The sequence below is a fragment of the Saccoglossus kowalevskii genome, chromosome 8 (genome assembly GCF_978046115.1).
Source record: "Saccoglossus kowalevskii chromosome 8, keSacKowa6.1, whole genome shotgun sequence".
NCBI lineage: Eukaryota > Metazoa > Hemichordata > Enteropneusta > Harrimaniidae > Saccoglossus > Saccoglossus kowalevskii.
In genome coordinates this window covers 27,178,022-27,201,761 of record NC_140648.1, presented here as the reverse complement: position 1 = coordinate 27,201,761, position 23,740 = coordinate 27,178,022, and the positions used below count along the sequence as shown (strand labels likewise).

The window sequence follows — 23,740 nt, the reverse complement described above, 5'->3', positions numbered from 1 at the left end:
ACATGAATAATGCTATATTAATAATTAATACTTAATACATGCCCTCATCAAGTATAATTCTGGAAGATACATTACAGATATGCATTTACTACTAATTTGGAATTGTCTTTAAAAATGAAAAGATTTGAACAAATTGTTAGCTGATTATAAACGTCACTATTTAGGCGCACATCTAATTTCCAGTAAAATGTCAATTTAATAAAACTAGAAATAAAAATACATTAATTAAAAAAAATACATACACTTGTAATACTATTAATCACATGTCTGTACTTCTCGTTAAACACATTTAACTAACCTGTGAACAATCTGAATAAATGATATCATATTATATCAATAAATATTATATTAGCTTGGTCATACAATTTAATACAGGAAATATTACCGTCTCCTTGGTCATCCGATCACATATATCAGACGACTGATACACCATAGCTGCAGAGATACAAGAGGAACCATAGGAATATAATATAATGCTATTATGTGCGTGTTCTTTACTGTCTGGTAACACATAGAGTGACTGTGTACTATTGGTTGAACACATTAAATTGGTATGTAAAACATTTTGATTGTGTCCACATGTGAAACAACTTAAAATAGAAGCATTTTTACTCATGTATGTTTTTTTTAAACAGGTCACCTTGACGATCTCGAAGATTTTAGAATTGAGGTAATAGTCTGTGGTGAAACACATTCCCATCAAATTTTTAGTTAGTCAGTCAATCATGCTAGACACCCAACAGTAGTACCTGATAACATATTTACACGATTAAACTGATTTATCTTTTATCTAAACAGTTATCTTTGCAGCTCGATTTTAATTTATTCATTGTGAGTTGTCTGATGTCATGCATTGTCATGACAATATTGTAGTCTCGTTCCAAAGTCTGCCGAATTTCAACACCCATCAACGAATCCAGTCCCAGATCACCCAGAGTTGTAGTAGGATTCAAAGTGGATGGATCATCGACACCTAAAATATGTCCAATAGAATCTACCAATGTGCGGCGTTTGGTAGGCGCCTCTTCAGACATGACATAATTTGATGCATCTGGCAGTACATAGCTAGACACCACTGGGTGTTGTTGAGCAAGGAAAGTATCTAAAGTAGACAGATAGGAGGCAACTTTCTGAGGCACTGTACCCCCTACTACTGAAATATTGTAGCCCATTGTTTCTGGCACAATACCAACATCTTGGATAGCACCCCATTGTATGGCCAATGCTGATGAGAAAATCACAGATTAAGATGAAAATTACATATTGCATTATTTAATATCTGATCTATACACTTTTCATGAGTATGATCGATGACAATTTATACCTCCAATTCGTTTGTACTTTCTAAATTGATAATTCATTAGTAGTGTCTATGAAAAATAGTTACTTCATTATATTAGATCTTTAGAAATTAAAATTTGTAAAAATTTGTGATTTTTTGTCACTAACCTGGATATCCATCATAATATCTCTTTTCACATATTCTTTCCATGGCGGAGTTTGCAAATCCATAATTAGTCTGTCCAGCGTTGCCACGTCCACTCACAATGGAAGAATACACAACAAACCAGTCCATACTTTCAGCACAGAGCTTACGAGTAGCTTGGTCCAGATTGTATGCACCAACATACTTGGCAGCACAGACTGATTGGAATGTCTGAGGGGTCTGGTTTTCAAATAAGCCATCTTTCAAAACCTGAATCAATCAAAAAAGTGTTGTTGTAATTTCCACATATACACATACTATATCAATGAAATAGGTGCGTCCAATATCCTGAATACAGTATGGAATTTGTATAATGGCATAAATATTTCATTAATTTTACAATATTTACCATTGCAAGATGAAATAATCCTCCAACGGGTGCAATTCGGCTGGAGTCTTTTATTAATTTCTCAGCTCCATCACTTTCAGTTATGTCTACAGACAAGATGGTGACCTGGACTCCAAGGTCGCGCCATTGTTTCACACGCCGACTCTGATAGCCATTGCGAATACCTGATCTAGACGTCAGAACAAGGTGAAGTGCTCCTACAAAATTATAGGTTGATATTTGTTATTGACTAGAAAAAGTCTAATGGGTTTGATACTGACTGAGCAATATATGCTGTGAATACTGTCTGAAATAATTGGCAGTGTTTCACCTACCCACCCAACAATTGTAATTTGAATTATTTAGTTTTATTTTCTTAAATGAATAACACCAAATTATGATTTGAATTGTATTTTTGTAGATGGAAGGTTTTCTCTAGCCAAGCGTGCCCAAGTCACCATTAGGAAGCAATCCGAAAACGAGAATGATGTCTATGCGTCTGTATAAACTAATTTTGTCAAAACTTGCTACATAGATTGTACATTAAATATACATCATTTTATTTCCATGGGGTAGCTAGAAAAATTAGTTTGAAATATCTAGAAGAGAATAAATTCATACAGATTTTGGAAGGAATGACTGACCCCTTAATAAGACTGACTTTAAGTCATTTTGTTTCATTGAATGTTGCTTTTGAACGATCATGTATCGTATATAATGTTGCACATATGCACACATTTCATTGATGATCCAATTCGGGATGGCCGAATTGCAACCTCTCAAATCAAAACTGAACGACTGACCATATATCTGGCATACCCTGACCATTCATACTTATCACACTTGATATCCATTTCCATTTCTTTGTTTCAATATTATAATCTGAAAAGATATTCTTATTTGTAACCTGATGTACATTATCAACAAATAAAATCACCTACCTCTCTCAACTAGCCAGTTAGCTAACTCCAAACCAAACCCTCCAAGACCACCAGTTATAATGTACGTTTTCTTGGGATGACACACACTACGTGATATTGCAGGGATTTGTACAGGGCTGGACACAGTTACACAACCCGATTCTTCCCTGCAAACCTGTGAACAATTATTTAATGTCGGTGAAGAAGATAATTATGAAAACTGAAAATGGTGAAGTATTACATGTAGTTCTGACCTCTTAAGAAGATTCGATTATTTAATTACCATCCAGTTGTGTGGCGGTGTAGATGTAATTTTGTTTTTCGGTGGGGCGACTGTGGTGTGGTTAGTAGCGCATCTGTCTACAGTGTTTCTTATTGCAATATTTGTTTTAATGTACAATGTATTGCATTTTTATTTCAGAATTACCTTAAATCATGTTTTTGTATTTTTAATTATGTTGGTGTGCACTCTTACAAATAAAAACAAAAAGATTAAACTGACACAAATGTTTGTTTTTCTTAAGTTCGTTGTTATAGAGATGACAGGTTCGTGTCATGCACAGTCGGAACAAATACAACATACCAGAATCTCCATTTAAATTACTATTATTAATATTGTACAGAACAATTATCTGACAGTTTAACAGTCTGTTACAAACAATGTCTGTTTTCAAAAGAAACTATATAGCAAATTTCAACTAACATGAAGGAATAATGCAGTAGTTCATTTAGAATTACTGAAAATGTTTAATCCATATCGTGCATAAATCGAATACCAACCTGGATTAGCACTTTACCAATATGTTTGCCTTGTGCCATAAATCGAAAAGCGCCCTCAACATTATCATGTGTAAATACTGTTGTTTTCAGTGGCTGTACAGCTCCGGATTCAATTCCCTGAGAGACTAAATCATAAACCAACTGCCAGTCTGGGTTGTCACCTTCGAACAGGGCATCCAGCAAGATACCATGGAATGTTACATTACGCAAAAACAGAGACATACCTAAAGTAAACAGAATATACATTCAGAGTATATGTGATTAAGACACTCATTCGAACACGTACAGTTGAATCAGAGTCAAATGTGAAGCTACTTACAAGATTGTGCCTGATTGGCTACCCAACCATAACACCTAACACTCAAACAGAATCCTCTTTAGTTGGCCTGTTTTTTGTCATTTGTTTGAATGTACCAAATTCTACCTTGTATATATGCGCTGTTTCCATTGATATTCCGTAATGTGATCTATTGTTTATAGCACATATTTTCAACATATCAATTTTAATCGTGAATGATATCGAATTATGTTTATATTAGATGTTTATCATATTCGTTCTACACCGACCATGATTGCGTCGATCGATGCACCCGAGTTCAATCAGGAGCTAAACCTTTCGACCTGCAACCAGTGAGTGAATAAATGTTTTTTTGTAACCATTGAGAGTGTGATTGAGATTGGATCTGGCGGTCAAAGCAACCATCGACTCCTGGGCTCGATTGTCTTTGCAGCGAGATCTGTTCATGTACCGTCATCTTGTATCCACGGCAGGAGTGACAACGCTAGTATTCAATGGCGAGAATTTGACACAGACATACAATTTGGAAATTCAACACTGGCTGTGTCATATCACTCATAGTGATTTTCAAATATTGATGTAAATAATAGTGATCCAAACATAATACATTGTTAATTTTACCCAGTGGTGAATTATTGGAAAGATCATATTTGCCAATTTCCAGGAATCGACCATGACGTGCCAGTATTCTGGTGCTTGCCTGTAACTTCTGTCCAGCCAAGGAGTTTAAAACAACGTTAACACCTACAAAACAAAGGAACATGCAAGTTTACAGCATACAAAACAAGATTGTTATACGGTGAATCGACGTATTTGCTCTATTGGAAGCGCATCTCTAATAGCACATAGCACTCAAAATAGTACACGACTTTGTCATGCGATATGAGTAGAATAAACACAGTATATACTATGCAAAATAAATAAACATCTGTGTTAAATTCGGTGTTATACTGAATGCTTTGCACATTCTTCAATGAGTCAAATGTCTTTTTCAGAGTTACACAAGTCGTATTCTTATAAATATCTCGTTACCATGGTTTTTGTGTAGAAATTGTACTCTTTTGATGGGATAGGTTTATGTATTTATATATATGGTAATGTATAAATAAAATAAAAAGAGTTACATAAGTTGGCATACACCTACCCTTTCCCTTAGTGGCTATCAGTATCTTCTGCTCAAAAGTGGAATCCCTTGAATTACCGAAATGTTCTTCATTCATTTCTGGGAATCTTTTCATTATGTAATCCTTCTTTTCCTGGGAACCTGAGGAAATAAATCTCGAACACATAAACATATTTTATCTTGTGCAACCTGTTATGTCATTGCGTAAGAAAAAGAGTCTTACCAACTGTTGTGAATACTTGACACCCCTGATGTAGGGCCACGGAAATGGCAGCCTGTCCAACACCACCTGATCCACAATGTATTAGAACACTCTCTCCCTTTTTCAGCTGCCCTCGGACAATCAGTGCATAGTATACGGTCGCATAGACAACAGGAACTGAGGCAGCCTCCTCCATAGTCCATGACTGCGGTATAGCCCAGGTGAAGTCTTTATCAACACTCACTGTGGTTGCTAGACCTTTAGCAGTTACCAGTCCCATCACACGCTGGCCTGCAGTGTTACGACCAGAGAATTCCATTCCCAATACACAATCGTAAGAAGCAATATTAGCTAAAAGTGCAAAACAAAATATGCATTCGTAAACATAGAAGCACAGTCGATAATTTGTAGTTGTGTTTGGAGATGTACTGTTTCACTGCTAAAGAAACAATGTCAGATGTAAATGAAATCGGATGCCTATGTGCTCTCAGATAATATGCAGATCTGATTAGTCTTTGATTGAAATCTCTGCATATGGATGATGTGGTTTTTATAAATTAAGATTTACACATATCAAATATATTTAATTTTTCTTTACTTATATTCAGTCCACTAGATAAACAACATTAAGCTTAATATTAAGTTATTATTTAAATATTGTGAGTTTGTGTTTGTATCGAGATGTGGATGAAAATTGCACTGTCATGTATAAAGAAATGTACAATTACTGTGAATGTTGATCACACAGCAGAAAATACCCATACAAATAATATTAATTGTGCACATATTGATTATAGTTGTTCACCATACCTGGTAGAGCATCAGGAGGTAGTTTACCGGTGGCCAACATGATGTCTCGGAAATTAAGAGATGCGTAATAAACATTACAAATCTCCTTGCTCTGACCAATGAATTCTGGGGTTGCATATTTCATAGGTGATTCGATCCATTTCAGTGAACTGAGATCCCCACGTGTCAATACGTTAACATATGCATGTGGTGTCAGGATAGTGCTGGATTTAGTGGAAGTGCTGAATGGTACATGACGAAATGATCCCCATTCGCCATCACGGTAAATATTCATCACTAAGTCTTGATGCATTATCTTTTTCAATGTTTTGTCCCCCAGGTCTAGTAGTTTGGCGTCATTCTCCAGACTAGCATTGAATATGCATCTGTGAAGATGTGATAAATTATACTACATTACAATTCATGAACTGTGTAGTAACACATGGCAAACATTAGTTAAGCAACGATGAAAGCATAAATAACACATTAATATTTAATATACAGCTACACTGGTTCTGAAATAACTAAAAAAGGCGCATGTTATCCATATAGACAATGTGCTTTGTTTAGAACATTTACATTTGTTTCTTTTTAGCAATTTACACAATGCCCGAGAGTGGAACCACAAGACGTTTGGTTCAAACTCATAATCAACACCAATCAACATCAATAGTATACACAAATGTGTATTATTTAGTGCTACTTCATGAATATTCATTTGTTGATGATTTTTTCTTTGCAAACAAAATGTACGTCGTCTATATACAATATACTGTAGTAGCCAATCGCTAGAACAGGTCAGGAACTGTTACATGACGGAATGCATAGATGGCTAAGGTTATACATTTACAAAATAAGACAAGTGGTGCAATACAATGTGGAAAACAAATCAAATCAATAGAATTACCTAATTCTATTTCCACCTGGTTCCTGCTTTAAACAGTTCAACAAACCAACAATGCCAGAATCCACGGCACCATTCACCAGCAACCAGATTTTCTCTTTCATAGGCTTCCCTTGATAATTTGAGATTGCCTTGTTCAAAGTATCTACCCATTCAAAGTTAGCACCATTCAGTGACAAAATGAAGGACTTCTCATTAAATGAAACACGTTTTCGACACAGAAACAGTGTTGACTGCAAACCATCAGACTTTTGAGAAACAATTTCAAAGTTGGCTGACTCTAAAACTGTCGCCCATTGGTCTTCACTGAGAAACATTTCATACTGTTGCTCCAAGTAATTGTCGTTAGACATATCTTGTGATATGAACTCCAATACTGCAGGTGCTGTGAAGTTTATGGTTCTTTCATGTAACAGCAGAAACCCACCCTCTATCAAAGCCGATAATATGCTACTCAGAGCTGAGGGAATGTTTGACACCCTGGCAAGGCCCTCTGCAATAACAAGATCTGATGAATTGACATCACCAGGTGGTAATTCGGAAAGATCCCATTTTGTCATTGTGTAAGCAAACTCCTCCCCTTTCAACGACATGACTTTTTCAGATTGATTACATAAGATATATTTTAGCTGTAGCATTGGTTGTGAAGAATTTAATATTGGAATCACTTTGCTGTACAAGCCACTTCCCCTAACTTCCACAATCTTCATCTGCATGCTTGGCATGTTCTCCGTTACCACATCAAGACAATATTTTAGATATCTCCCACTAGTTAGAATGCTCAGTAACTTATCATTCTGCATCAGATCAGAGTTGAGACTCAATACATCCTGTACGTCTTTAGTGAATGATTCACTTATCTCCAGATTGTAGATTGTAAGAATGATTTTGATCAGACCACACTCTGGATCATTCATGTATTTCTTTACATCGTCAATGACTACCATTCTAGACTTTTCAGTGTTTAACATATTCTTTTGATAATGACGCGTTTTCCTGACCTGACATAAGAGATCTAGGGCGTATTTTTCACAGACCTGTTGGTAATTCACCAGTTGCAGATCATCGCTCACAATTCGTTTTTCATCATATGGTACGAATATATAACGTTCACAGTTTGACAGAGTTTGCTGTAATTGACGTCTTGGGGCCACAGTAGTATGTAGACCATATATCTCTATGCCACCAGCAATACATCTATCAGTGTATGTACCAACAGTCACCTTCACTTCTGTAAATGAAATTATATATTCCATCAAATGAGAAAACTTTAAAAAGACATGCATGACAACTGACATATACAGTAATATCTGATTCTATTTTTCATACGTTAGCTGCCTGTTCAATACTGAGAACAATATGACAGAACAACAAAGATTCAATTCTATTCCAGTCCAGTCCTGTATAACACTATTACAATGTGGAGTCGATCCAAGCTATTCCAGCATAGCACTGGCGCAATATTGAATTCATGCTAGTCCAGCAAATCACTGATCTACAAGTTGGAGTCAATCCAAAATAGTCGACCATACTGCTCGTACTGCAATATTGAGTCAATCCATGCTTGTCCAGTATATCACTGTTACAATAGAGTAAAGCCATTCTAGTCAAGTACATTACTGGTTCAATGAAAAATTGATTCATGCTTGTCAAGTGTATCACTGGCACAACCTTGCAGCCAATGTACTCATTGGATTAAAATTACGAAGAGACACACTGATTGTATAAACAATTGTAGCACTACGGTACTGTTCCTGGGACTTGCATGCACCTTTTAAAACATTGTCTAGTGAACAGTACATTAGATTGACCTACCAGTCTGTCCACCCTGCTCGCAGATCACCCTCTTGAGATGTTCAACAGGATCTATTCGGATTGATCTAATTCTTGTTGGCAATCTAAGGCTAAGTCGTAACATCTTTATTTGTATCATTGTGTCAATAAAAGATACCCAGTTACCATTCCATGTAAGCCATCCATGGTTACCTGTAAGCATTACAAGTAATCAGCATATACGGGAATGCAAGGTAATTGGAAACATACATGTGACCAGGAAACATAATGTAAAGTTTGTCTTAACACTTTATAAATGACTCCCCCTTGTAGATTAAACTGTACAAGGATAATATGAATGGAAATTTGTTTGATAAAGTGGGTTAATGTTCTGCAGACTCTCTTCACCAGTTATAAACTGCACTACAAGACTGCATAGTATTTTTTCTCAGATTGACTCATATAAAACAGTTATGGTTAATGATAATGATAATGGTTATAAAGGCTTGGAAATGCATGCATGTTCAATTCACGTGGTGTATTTATCCTTTGCAGAACTGTTTCTTAAAACAACACTTACAAATAATTGTAATGCTTAATTAGTTAGCTGGTTAATTTGGTACTGAGGTCTTCTTTCAGAAAAATAGCAAATATGTGAAGCAGATGTGCTTACCAGAATTGTCCGCCCGGACTATTCCTTGAAAAGTTGCTCCATAATCATATCCTCGAAGTCTGAGTTCTTTGTATACATCACTAGCAGACAACTCCAATAATTCAGTATCTACTGTAGTGTCTTCCTCGTCCTCCAAGACATCAAGGAGTTGCAATGGTTCATCAGGGATTTCTACTTTGCCGGATGCACATAACTGATTACTTTCAGAAACTTCAAATATTCCTGTAGTTGGTGCTAGACACACTTCTAGAGTCACATCCCCTATAATTTAAACAATGCGTAACTGTTGAGATCGGGAATTTTTCTTACCAGCATCAGCTAAGGAGCGTTAATATATATAGATATTATGTCTTCCTTATTTACTTTCATAGATTGGAAACAAAATATCAGCTTATAGTATAGTGTGGCATACTAAGCTGATTTACCAATATGACAAGCAACACATTAATTTATAAGTTACAATATAATCCATCTAGTAAATACACGAATATTTATAAAGATGGGCAAATGTGGTTTAAATCAGTTATCATGGATGTAACCAGGCTGTAACACTGTTTCATTCCTTAAACTGAAAAGCACCATGTAAACATGCATCTTTTTTTGAAAGCAATATTTGCATATTGCAAACATCTTAGCATTTTACCCAATATATATTTATTTGGTACCACAAGGTAATTTTAAATAACTATGAGATTCATAAAACGATGTCAACATAAAACTCACCTTTGAACTTTGAACTTGAACGAATTATAAACTTACCTTGACTAGGCAAAACTGTAGCTCTATGTATTGTGAAATCTTCAAAGACCACTGGAATCTTTTGGTATGGTAACCCACGTATTTTAGCCAGAGTTTTCCATGCAAGAAGAAGGTGTCCTGTGGCTGGGTATAACACTCTGCCATCAATGCAGTGATCACGCAGATAATGGTCTTCTGATGATGGTGATACATCTAATGGAAAGGAAAATATATTATGTTTATTTCACTAAACGTGGAGATATGCACGCTAAACGTTGTCTGCCTGCGAGTATTTGGGGAAAACCAAATTGTTCGATTGTACTGTTTGTATAGCTGCGATACGGGTTCCACGCATGGGGCATATCACATAATCATGAAAGTTTGGTTTGAGCATATATCGCCAAAAAAGAAATATTTCTGGCGATTTTTATAAAAACATTGGCGGTCATAATTGCAAATGTGCGTCCACCGACGAACTCCCGAGAGGATGAAACTGGTGGTTAAGGGTTAGTGAGTGATGTGCCCTGTGCTGTTTTTTGTTTTATGGAGTATTTACACGCTTTGTATTTAGATAAAGAAAGGGTATCAACGCAATATTCTTCTCTTCAAATCCTCATTTCGACATTTAACTATGAAATGGAAATATGAATTTGATTTTATATATTAATTCAAAATGAAACGCATTTCACGTAATACCGGAAGTCTCGTAGTGCTAGAAAATTAACAATTTAAAAGTCATATCAACAATAATTTAACTTTTCCATCACGTGTCACTGAGCAAACTGTCATGAAAAAATAAGAAATAATTTCACCATAGGAATGATTGTAAAAAGAAAAAGATGTTCCATGACTTTTTAAGCTTTCTGGCATTGACTATATATTACATGATTGTGTTTCATAGTGATATATATAGAAACATACCAATTATGTGCGAGACCATTGCATTACTTTGCCCACTTCCTGTGGAGAAATCTCTGGCTTTTGGGACATGCCATTGCTGTGAGTGATCCCAATGGATCAATGGAGCGATGGATGGTGTATTTCTCATTACTGGATACTGCACTTCTGGGAATAGTTTGTTGATTTTTAATGTCATTCCATTGAGATAACATTTCCCAATGTTAGACAAAAAGAATTCAAGATTGTTTGGGTAGTTGCGTTTCATTAGTCCAATAAAGGCACAGTTTGAACTGAGAGAGCGTTTCAGAATGGCTTGCAGCAGGCAATGAGGAGAGACTTCAATTGTGATAGCATTAGATGGTACATGAGACAAGGCTTCTTGAAATAGCACAGGATTGACCAGATTATTTACATGGTAGTCAGCAGAGCTATACTTGGCTAGTTTGGTGTTCCAGTTGTCTTGTGGAATGGAGGAACTGATCCATCGTGGTGATCTCTGACGAGAATATTTGATAACCTGCAATAAAATATACAAAATCACAATATGAAGAACTTAATGTAACAATGTTGTGTGGCAATCATTCTGTCATGGCATTTACAGGATAGTTAGGACATAACATGCCATCCGTGTTGGATATGGATTGTATCTTGATTGCGACGACAACTGCTCTTTGATTGAGATTCACATTCACGTCTGGAATTATTATTACCTTTGTTAGAGCATTTCTCAGATTTGGTGCAATCTGGGCCATGTAGTGGGAGTGGAAGGCAACATTTGAACTGTTCAGTTCTTTAGCAAATATGCCTTGCTGTTTCAGATCACTAACAAAGTCAGCAACTTTAGATTTTGGTCCTGATATTGTGACAGTGTCTTCTGCATTATGACATGCAGCAACCACGTCATCAGGACACATCAATTTAGCTTCTTCCCATGACAATCCTAAAAAACAAATACAGGTACAAGTTTTATATGTTCCAAGACAAGTTAAAAAAGTCATAACTAAAACAGAAAAACAGAAACGCATGTAATGCTTATCAACGGTATTTGCAAAACAACAATGAAAAACAAACATGGGTCATGGGTTGTTTGTCCGACTCTGGAACAAAAGGCCCGCACATACAACTTACCAACAGCAGCCATGCCACCAGCTGGTAGCTCAGCATCAATCACACACTTGCCTCTCCAGTAAGCAGCAAGAACAGCCTCTTCAGCTGTAAGGCAGCCATCAGCATAACCACAACCTAACTCACCAACTGAATGTCCAATAATACCATCAGGTTCCACACCTATGAACTTTAAGAGGTCTACTAAACCAACCTGAATAAAGTAACAAATGCTCATGTCACTTTGATTGAAAAATAAGTTTCCTTCAACACACTTACTCAATGGAGTACAAGCACGAATTACGGTTGTGAGTTTCAGTTTAATTTGTCAACTATGAAAACTTCAAACAAATCATTTATAATGTAATTTGAGGATGTAATTTAAGCTTCATCACTAGGGGACTAAAAGTATACCAAACAGCGCATACAATTTAGTTACATAACCAAACACGATATAAGTGGTACATGCCATTTGTTTGAAAGAGTAATTAAAATAACACTCTATTTCTAATTATTTTAATTAACCAAAATAATACAAAATGTACGAAACTTTTATTGTGAAAAAGATGAAATATTCATTTCTTACCTGAATTGATACAAGTCCTACAAAGGACTTGATCACGTTTTCATAGGTATTTTCATCACTGTTCATTATCATATCGTACACATTGATGTCTGTGTCTTTTAATGCCTCTGTACATTTCAAGATAGATTTCTTAAAAGTGTTTAGTTTCATCAAGTCTTTACCCATGCCTTGCCACTGCGTACCCATGCCAGAAAATATGTACCTAATAAATTAATATATAAAACGTACTAATAATATTTCAACTCCAATGGAAATGCCACACACAGAAGAATAACACTTCCAATACTAGTAATATGACTGAATACAAATAAAAAGTATATTTCCGTAATTCCCTCTGGCCATCTTTTCTCACATTCGTACAAAGGGAATAGAAATCGGAGATGTGTTAAATCCTGCTTTTTGATTAAGAAATCAACCTTACAGTAACACGGGAGCCATGTCCTACATCAGAATGCAGCTATCTGAAAACAAAGGAGATTTTACATTGCTCACCTGACCACCGGAAGTGCGGGAAAATGGGAAGACTAGTTTTACAAAACAAATGTTCATCGTCATAAAAGGCTCACGTAATATAACTAGCACTAGACTAGTGTTTCATCAGTGTATTGTCTCATTATACAGAAAAGCTTACATGATTCACATTGCTGGAAAAACTCTATAACCGCAACAGGGCTTCAGTTAATCACTTAAAACTCATCAAACTTGTGGCATAACGTCGCTATCATACCCTTACGTAATGGGAATTAGCGGCCATTTCTAGAAGTCTAAACCGAAAGTTTGATAACTCCTAACAGAATATTCATATATGGCTTAGTATATTTTGTATTTATATGTCCATATATAATATATATTACTTCAAGTCACTATATATTCGTGTCCATTACACACAAGTTAAAATCGTCTTTTAGGGTCGATAGCTGAATCCCCTGTTGCGTGTTCATAATACACTAAATTTATCTTACCATATCGGTCTAGTCTCATAGTTTATTATCTGCTGGGTTTCTTGTATTTTATTCTCACTGTTTACAATCTTGTATCCCCTATATGGAAATCCAGTTGCTGGTTGGTTGCAAACATTATTCATCAATGATACAAAATCAGGCATTTTCGCATACTCCTCAACTTGGGATAGCAATTTATCCAAACCCTCCTGAGTTCGGGCACAACAGTGGAGGAGTCTAACATCGCTTTTTGGAATGTGTACAAATCTTATGCTGTGTGGTTTGAGAATCATATGAACATTGGAACCACCAAAACCGAATGAATTAATCCCAACCAAACCATCTGGTAATTCCATAGATTTATCCACTACTTTTAGTCTACCATCATGCAGTCCTGGAATATCAAGGCTGGCATTATTGAAATGCAGATTTGCTGGAATGACTCCTTTTTCCATGGCTAGAATTATTTTGGCAACAGCAGCAAGTCCAGCAGCGGGTTCCGGGTGACCCATATTTGATTTCACGGAACCAACAAGTAAAGGGTTGTCTTTGTTTCTATTTTTACCAATGGCCTCAAATATAGCATTGATTTCTTGTAGGTCACCGACCTTTGTACCAGTTCCATGAGCTTCAACGTAAACAACATCTTTGGGATCAATGCCTGCTTCTTTGTAAACTCTGTGTATGAGTTTTTTCTGTTCATTTCCAGACGGAAACGTAATACCTGAAAAAAATGTAATGTATTCTTCTAATAGTCATGTTCATGTTGCTATGCCAGGCATATTATCATATCAGTTTGTGTGATGTACAACTGCTTTATTCAAGAGTGATTTGTCATATGTTTAAATTGTTATTGCTCAAATGTCAGTGGCTACCTACAGTCTATATATTTGGGTTGTATTTGGTCACAATTTAAAACATAACAGGTGAACACATACATATTGAATGTATACAAACTCACCTTGTTTTTTATACCCGTCAGTGTTAGTTCCACCATGAATTACAGTGGAATATACTCTCTTAGCATTAGAGGACCTCATCATTAGGATTGCAACACAGCCTTCAGATCTACAATAGCCATTACCTGAAGAAAAATTGTAAACATATCATAAAACGACAAAATTAACTTTACCCCAACCACGAACCTAGACAAAATATTGATTCTCCTTTACACAAGAGATCATAACAGTAAACACAGCCTCATTTTAAAATTAAATTGATCCGGTAACTCAAGTTTCTAGTAAGAGTTCAGTGTATCTATCATCAAGTTACTAGTACATGTGTCGTTTGTCATTGTCTTCTTGGATATATATATCAGTTCTTTTTATTTAGATAATGGTAATTTGTTGGTCAGAGCGCCCTAAACTTTTTGTGGGGAATCATGTTTATTGGAATGCTCTGATTGGATGGAAGTTCGAGTCTAGCAAGGTATGATAGAATTGGCCTGTTATGTTCAGATTCAAATAAGTATGAACCACTAATTTGACAGGGAAGTGACACTTATAATGCAGCAAGCTGTTTTAATTGCTGTTGTGGTAGAGGTTTTATACTTTTGTGTCAAATGCATTTATTGGTCCACTGAAAATTCAAAATAATGTTCCCTGTAACTTAGACTCTTGTTGATCAAGGCATTTTTAAAATCATGGATTTTAACTTCCCTCAATTTATGACCTGTTGTCCCCTATAAAATTATGGTTGCATCCAATATTAAAGTAAAGAAGGTGGAGTATAGCGTTGATTCATCTCGTTCTACTCTGGATTACTTGGAGTCAATAGAGATTCTAGAAAGTTAGTATTTATATGCCTGTGTGTTTTTGTTTTTTTTGTTTGTTCACTGTCTTTGACTTTCCCGGTATGTTTGTTGCTATTGACAACAATTCAGTCCTTTGCAAGGCTTCAGTCAATGTTTTTCTTCACCACCTACACATTTCCTCGTCGGGCACGATGTAGCTGGTGTGGTATATTTATCAAGGACAGTAGAGCATTTGTCACATTTAGTGCTCCAAGAAAATATTCTCTGTCCATGTGTATTTATATAAATAGATGCAATTTCTTTGGCTTGAATAACATTCACTGGCTTCGTGCTTACAGGTATATTGGTTTACCTGTTTCTAGTTGAAATTTGGCCAATCCTATTAACCAAGATAGTTGGACATTTGCCACATGTCACAACACTCATTTCCAAGTGCCACAGTTTCAAACAAGTAGTCAAACCTGATATTGGCTGGAGCTTTTGTTTATATGGAAATGGACATGGTGAACGGCAAACTAGATGGTCAGAAAGTAATAAAAATAATCACAGGTTTGCTCCATTCACCCCACTATGAAGTGAAAGGCTGTTTATAAAGCCATTTATGATGGTTTCATGTTTTTTATGAAAAATGGTTTTAATTATAAACTTCTATGCTCCTGCACCCAACTGTAGGGATCCATCAAACTAAACAACAGGTGTCACTATTACTAAGAAAAATGTACTTTTTTTATATTAAAATTACTGAATGTTTATACTTATGTTCTAAGAAGTTAGTTACTGAACTTTTAATATCAGGCAATGCATTAGTTCATCACAGTGACTACGTATTAAAATGGGTCTGGATTCACTTTGGTTTCTTACGTAATTGTTTGACTAATCTTGGACTTTAATTGTGAATGCAAAACATGGTTGAGCTCTGTTCATTTTTGGGTGGGTAACATTTAATTTCATCACCTCGGCTACATGTTAAAATGGGTCCGAATTCACATCGGTTTCTTCCGTAATCGTTCAACCAATCTTGGACTTGGACTAATTGTGTATGCAGCCAAGGTACACCTACAGACATTAATATGGACATTCAGTTTTTTTTTTATTTAGATAATGGCAATTTGTTGGTCAGAGTGCCCTCAAGTATTTGTGGGGAATCATGTTTATTGGAATGCTCTTATTGGATGGAAATTCGAGCCTAGCAAGGTATGATATAATTTGCCTGTTATGTTCAGATTGAAATAAGTATGAACCACTAATTTGACAGGGAAGTGATACTTATAATGCAGCAAGCTGTTTTAATTGCTGTTGTGGTAGAGTTTTTATATTTTCCTGTCAAATGCATTTATTGGTCCACTGAAAAATGTTCCCTGTAACTTAGACTTTTGTTGATCAAGGCATTTTTAAAATCATGGGTGTTAACTCCCTCCAAGTTATGACCCGTTGTCCCTTATAAAATAATGGTTGCATCTGATATTAAAATTAAGATGGCGGAGTATAACGCTTTGCCGAATGTGACCCCGAATATAAAAATTGCGCAAAAATGGGGAGGCGCTAACGTGGACGAGTACGGTACTGTATTGTCAGTATGAAATAATTTGTGGGTATGATTAATGAATACACCCAAACGTTTATTCAGATACTGATATATACTTTACAAGAGTATTTCACTGTAGTCATGGTCTTGAATAACGAACAACAAATTGTATTTCAGAAATATATCATGTCATCCTTATGTGCAGACTAAAGTTGGACCGTTTTACCTTTTTTTATTATTTTTTTATTTGTTTCGTCTATTGAGTTACCATATTTTTACATCTTTATGCAAAGCAAAATAAATGACTTACCCTATGATGATGCGACATCCTGGTTGTTGTGCATATTAATAACCAAATTTACATAATGGTATCTCGAGAACAAGTCATTAAATTTCAAAAAGAATTGATACTCATGTCATCTCGACTAATCGGACCTTTTAAATTCAGAGTTGACATAGATGCTATTTTGACCTAAATTGCATACATTAAGATTTTTCTAATATCTAAATTACTACTTAGACAGATCAGCAGTACTCAACCAAGTCAAGGTCACGGAAAAGGGGCTCATTGATCCTGGGGTGAAGAACAACGGAAATTTGAAACAATGGCTCACTGGGAATATCAGTTATGGTAATATCCAAGGGAAAATACAGTGTTATGACTGAAACCCAGCAACATTTTCCATAGGCGGTGTTAAAATGGTACAATAACTGCGATGAAATCAGGTTATTAATGACACGAGCGTGCCCTGTATACGGCGTGCCATGAACAAACTGATTCCATAAGTTGATTATCATGTTCACTTTTACACAAGTTCAGCCGATTCCTGATCAGTATAAATTTGGATTTTGCAAGATAAATAGATAAAACACCCAACATTTTCAATCCCACGCCCTCTTTACGAGTTATGAACAATTTGACGTCATCAGCATAAACAGTAAGTTTACAGTGCTGTTTATTGCTGTATGGTATGACCAATCCTTCAATATTTGTATCATTCTGATGTTATGGAGTAGAGATTCAATGGCTATAACGTAGAGGGCAGTGGATATTTCCCTTCCGAATACCCCGAGCTCTCGCGTTGGGGGAAGTGAGGGCGCAAGTAATGCGAATCAAAGACTAGGCGTGGGCATAAATGAGGCGATTGTAGGAAGTGAAACAGTCACAAAAACCAAATGCATAAAGCGTGTTAGAGATATTTATGATTTATTCTATCAAATGCCTTTTCTTGGTTTATGTAGGATTTTGAGTTTAATTTTCAGGAAATGTGTTATTCTGACGCCTGAGATAAAATATCACATTTTTATTGCCATTATTTTTCTCTAATTGAAAAAAACTAAAGTAACGCGTAGCAAGACCAGTGTGTTTAACAAGACGTGCAAGTAGTTCCTTCTTTTCAGTAGCTAAGTGGTGCATTGTAGGTAATAGTGCGTTCACTTCCAAAATAGTTATTGTTGTTTTAGTATTGAATTGTATAACATTTACCTTGTTCATCAAATGACTTGCACAGTCCTTCAGGAGACAACATACCAAGCTTCATAAACTGCACTGATGTATTGGGTTTAACATTTATATTAACACCAGCTACAATGGCGGCATCACAATGACCACTGCGGATAGCTCTCAATGCATGTTCCATTGCAAGTAAACTGGATGAGCATGCTGTATTTAGCAGATAACTTGGCCCTGTACAAGAAAACTACATAGATTAAACTATTGAATAACACACTTTATTCACAAATAGTCGCCGAGCAAGATGACTTGTTTTCTACCGCCATTGCTTGTAATGTACTTTGATGGTAACAGGGACAAGAAGGGATACACTTGCGTCACCTGCTCTCATATGACTAAAGACTGAATGAATGCAAGAAATCAACACACAATAATTTCCAGAAATTAGCCTAAAATATGTTAGATTATGTCAAAGAATGAATCTATTTTTAGAAATATATATTCCTGGCATCTATTCCTCTCATGCTCACAAAGTATATCAAATTAACTAGTAAACTACCAAAGTATTTACCGTCTGAAAGCAACGTCTGTGTGCTGCTTGGTAAAATCTGATCAAACATATTTTACATTTGAATTAAATTTTCATGCGAGTCACATGACAGTAACATTTGTTACACTAAAGAAAAACGTTTACATCCTGTGATACGAATGAGATATCTTTGCTATCAGAAATATGTATTGATTTAAATAATAAGATTTGATACTCACCCTTGAAGTCAAAGAAATAGGATATTCTATTAGCAAACATAGCGGGACAACAACCAGTCATGCTGTATCCAAGTAATGCCTCGGCGTCACTGGTGAGTGCTTCAAATGTTTCCGAGCCGTTAGCACCAACAAATACACCAGTATTGGTGCCTCTCAATATCTGGGGATCAATACCTGACACAAATAAAAACAAAGTTTGTCATTAGGAATCACGTGTATTATATCCAAAAGACAAATGAATTATTGTTGAGTGTCTGTGAGGGCAGTAAACATACCTGCATCTACTATTGCTTCGTAAGTTAACTCCATGAGTATTCTTAGCTGCGGGTCCATGGTGTTTGCTTGTTTTGGATGAACACCAAAAAAAGAAGCATCGAATCTACTTAGATCTTTAATTTTGCCACTTTTCCTTGGTAAGCCGTGGAGACCTGATATGTGACACATAAATCATCACTCATCACCTCATTTATACTTCATATTATTTACAGCAAAGCCCGAAATAAACTGATCATTGTTTCCAAAGAATTATAATATGCTGACGCTCCTACATAGTACAATACAACAATGGTGCTGGGTGGTAAAAACGACAAAAATAATCGTTTACTGTGGGATATTCGATATGTGTGTTTTACTTCCCAACGTGTTTACCCACGTTACCTAAATTAAAAATTCAATGATGACTATAATTATAACTGAATATCATGAGATGTTATTTGAATGGTCTAGCCCATCATAAAATTATAACTATGAATTAGACTTTGTCATGTTGCAGATGTGCTCTTGACATCATGGGCAGTGTTTCTCTGTGGAGAGCAACTTTCCATTCACCATTGTAATAAAGGTCTGGTCGGTAGACTGACCCATAAGTGATCTAAGCCAAGAGATTTTAGACAACGCTTAACTAGAATGTAATGAAAACCGTTTACATCGAGGAAATATGAAAATAATATTTTTTTTGAATTCAAGCCGTTGAAAGGAAAGTCATAACATTCACTGCTAACAATGTTCCTTGTAACATTGCAATGGACATTTTATGATCAGTTCACACGCACGTCCTCAGATAACATGACAGTCTGCCAAAATAATAAAACAGTTCACAAAGTACCGCATCATTTTTCTAGAAACTTTTAACCAGAAAAGGGTCTGATTCTTGGCTATATCAAAAGTAAATTTACAATAGAAAGAATATAAATAAAATATCTGGTTCCCATCTTCTGTTATCTTCTGTTACCATGTCATCTTTGTTGATGAGATGTTGCCAGAATTCCTCCAAATTATCGGATTCTGGAAGCCTGCATCCAATACCACTAATTACAACGTCATCCATAACTGTTTCCATTACTGGGAAATAGGGTAGTTAAAAATACTTTATCTCAAATGTGAGAAAATACATTTAGAGATTACTTGAAAATAACAGAGTTTCTTACACATACATTCTTGCAATAATTTGTTCGAGTTGATAAGCTGTACTGCTCGACGTGTAGCAATATTTAGAAAGCAATTGCTTTCCAGACATGACATATGTATCATACTTGGCAACCATTTTTAAACCCAATTAAACTACTTGCAGTGTACAATATGTACCTGGATTCCTATGAATCTGCTTGTGCCTTAAATTGTACATTGCATATATAATCCAAGTCACCCACATTTGCCGTGATATTGAATTACTCTAATCTATTTCACAGATGCATGTTGCGTCTAATACGTAAAACAAATAAAACATGGAAAAAACAGGTAATTGACAAATTTGGCAGGATTTTCACCGCCGTGTTGAAGAATCAACATGCCTGAAAGTGTACTTTAATTATACAAAGTGAACATTGAACCATATGTGATAATACAAAGCTCGTTGTGCATACTGCTGAAGTAAGCATGACATTCTGTTCATTATTCAACGGAGATCTGTGTCTCTGATGGCGGACTACACAGACTGTATATTGTTGCGTTAAAGGGGAGCAGAGGTGTGGCTTTTGACACTCTGTACATGAAATCTGAGATCTATGAATGGATTCTGTCGATAAAAATAACTTGTATGTGCTGCGAAATGCCCTAAATATCGGATATAAAACGGGCTGTGAAGCAGACGACAAACTTCCGCTTTTCCTGGTGTCATTTCGCCTCTAGAGGGCCAGTCACATGACGTCATCAGTGAACACTGATAATTGAACCCATTCATGCTAGTACGCCAATCCCATAGAAATGATACTATGAAAGACCTTGTTAACTGACTACTTAAAAGTTGAAACATGGCGAGGTGTTGTGTTATGAATGCCGTAACGATTCATGTTATGTTTCTCGAAATCCCAAATAAAAAATCAAGTTGTTGGTTGCGAGAAATCGGCGGAAGAACTAACCTGAAAGTGAAGACAGTACATCGTTCTGGCTATAGTAAACAGTGAGTGAATAAATATTGTACGAGTTAAAACTAAATGAAAAATATGCTAATATCACTTGAACCACAGTACTCATTTTGTCCAACTTCCCACTTTTTAAACGATCGCTTAATTTCCGACCGGAAAACTACCGCATTTTTATCGTAATTTTTCTCTCACCGACCCATTGAAAACACCGACCGGTCGCCCAAACACTGGTCATTGGCAGAGTAGTGATCGAAATAGTGGTTTTGAGTGATACAGTTTGGGGATGCAACGGGTACTAACTATTATTAAATTCCGAACTACTCTTCAAATCTATACCACATTGTATCATTCGCGGAGGAAACTTCACCTGTGTCCAATATTAAATAACTGACTTTGCGTAATTATTATGAAACCGATATATTACAAGTTTGAAATTTTTAGAGCCGGTAATTGTAAACAAATTTGCGTAATTAGAAAAGCAGCGCAAGTTTGCGTACAGCACCGTCAGAACTAATAACAATTTTAGAAGATCGACGCGCGCAGCATGAAAGAAAAAGATTGCTAAGGCAACGCGCCTGTTCAGTGCGTGACTTGGGATCAAACTTCGGTCAACACACACTTGATGTCAGCATCGCCGCGCAGTAAGTTACGCAATGAAAGTCAATTGCATCCTAAAATGATGTCGTTGATCACTCAGTCGTTTGCAAAATATTATAACTAGTTTCCAAGCTTTTGATGCAGCCAGATTTATTTAACTTTGTGGAAATATAATCTTTTTAATTTCTCAGTCCTTTCTGGGCGACCTGCGGCTGTTTGATTTCCCACTCGCTCCTAAGCTAGCGATTGGTGAGAATGGTTATTAATATATTACCCAATGCACTTGTAAAACGGACAGTCATACCGCAATTGTGTTGAAACATTTTGGGGCAGTAAGTAACGTCAGAATATTGTTTAAAATAAAATATTCCATCCCAATCAAATCTAGGTCAAAGGGTCAAAGTGTGTGCATATAATTATAGATAGTTAAAAACTAAATATATTTGAATTTTTGACGGCTATTCAACGTTTGTGCAAACAAGAATAAAAAAGGTAGTGTATACAATAGCGATATGACTGAGATATCATGGCATTTGTTTACAATATTGTACCGGCTCTAGTATTTGACACAGATGAAGTTGTTCGCGAATGATACAGAGTGGTATAGATTTGAAGAGCCGTTCAGAATTTATAATAATTAACACTTGTTGTATATCCCCAAAAAATTTGACTACTCCTGTACCGGTGACCAGTGTTTGGGCGAGCGGTCGGTGTTTTCAATATACGAGCGAGAGAAAAAAAAACGGTAAAAATGTGGTCGTTTTCCGGTCGGAAAATACAGTGCGGTCGGAAATTAAGCGATCATTTAAAAAGTGGGAAGTTGGGCAAAATGAGTACTGTGGTTCAAGTGATATTAGCATATTTTTCATTTAGTTTTAACTCGTACAATATTTATTCACTCACTGTTTACTATAGCCAGAACGCTGTACTGTCTTCACTTTCAGGTTAGTTCTTCCGCCGATTTCTCGCAACCAACAACGTGATTTTTTATTTGGGATTTCGAGAAACATAACATGAATCGTTACGGCATTCATAACACAACACCTCGCCATATTTCCTCAACTTTTAAGTAGTCAGTTATCAAGGTCTTTCATAGTAGCAATTCTGTGGGATTGGCGTACTAGCATGAATGGGTTCAATTATTGCATTGTGGGACAGTGAACAGTGAACAGGTACATTTTCTAAGCTCTTGGTCTAATTCAAAAAAACTCAGTATTCGTGAGTAATTTTACCTCTGCGACTTTACATAATGAAGTGCAATGACTGTAACGTGAAACGAGGCGTGGTTTTGTGCCAAGGGGATTTACCACTTTGTGGAAAATGCAAGGTAAAACGATTTTCTACCACGGATGAAGCCGATATGGCGGCGAATACAGTGAATACCAACACAACAGGTGGTTCTCCTAACAATGGTGATGACAATATGGCAACAATACTACGTGAAATTCGTAGTATTAATGAAAAGCTACAGAAAATCAACGTATTAGAGGGGAAATTGGAGCAGGTAGAAAAATCTATGAAATTTATTAATGATGTCTATGAAGAAAATAAAAAGAAACTAGAGGAAATACAAAACACTAACCATCTACTTATTGCTGAAAATGGTCTATTAAAAAGAAAGGTTTCAAGTTTGGAGCGAAATTATAATGATTTGGATCAATATACGAGACGGGAAAATATTGTTATTACTGGCATCCCTGAAACAGATAACGAGGATACTGACGAAATAGCTTTGA

General features: G+C 36.0%; 1 protein-coding gene across 1 annotated transcript; it reads right to left on the bottom strand.

Annotated features, from left to right (window-relative positions):
• Positions 1-779: 779 nt before the first annotated feature.
• On the bottom strand, positions 780-20,371 carry LOC102807132 (fatty acid synthase-like). Its single transcript, XM_085502823.1, has 23 exons — positions 20,248-20,371; positions 19,320-19,475; positions 19,045-19,218; positions 18,310-18,510; positions 14,507-14,629; positions 13,567-14,269; positions 12,605-12,806; positions 12,043-12,232; positions 11,625-11,854; positions 10,936-11,431; positions 10,036-10,227; positions 9,277-9,537; positions 8,646-8,816; positions 6,834-8,061; positions 5,948-6,312; positions 5,159-5,488; positions 4,957-5,076; positions 4,434-4,556; positions 3,515-3,738; positions 2,756-2,909; positions 1,836-2,032; positions 1,450-1,696; positions 780-1,225 (listed from the first exon to the last, which is right to left on the bottom strand). Exons 1-23 carry the CDS (start codon positions 20,369-20,371, stop codon positions 780-782), a joined length of 6,657 nt encoding a protein of 2,218 aa, XP_085358949.1.
• Positions 20,372-23,740: the final 3,369 nt, after the last annotated feature.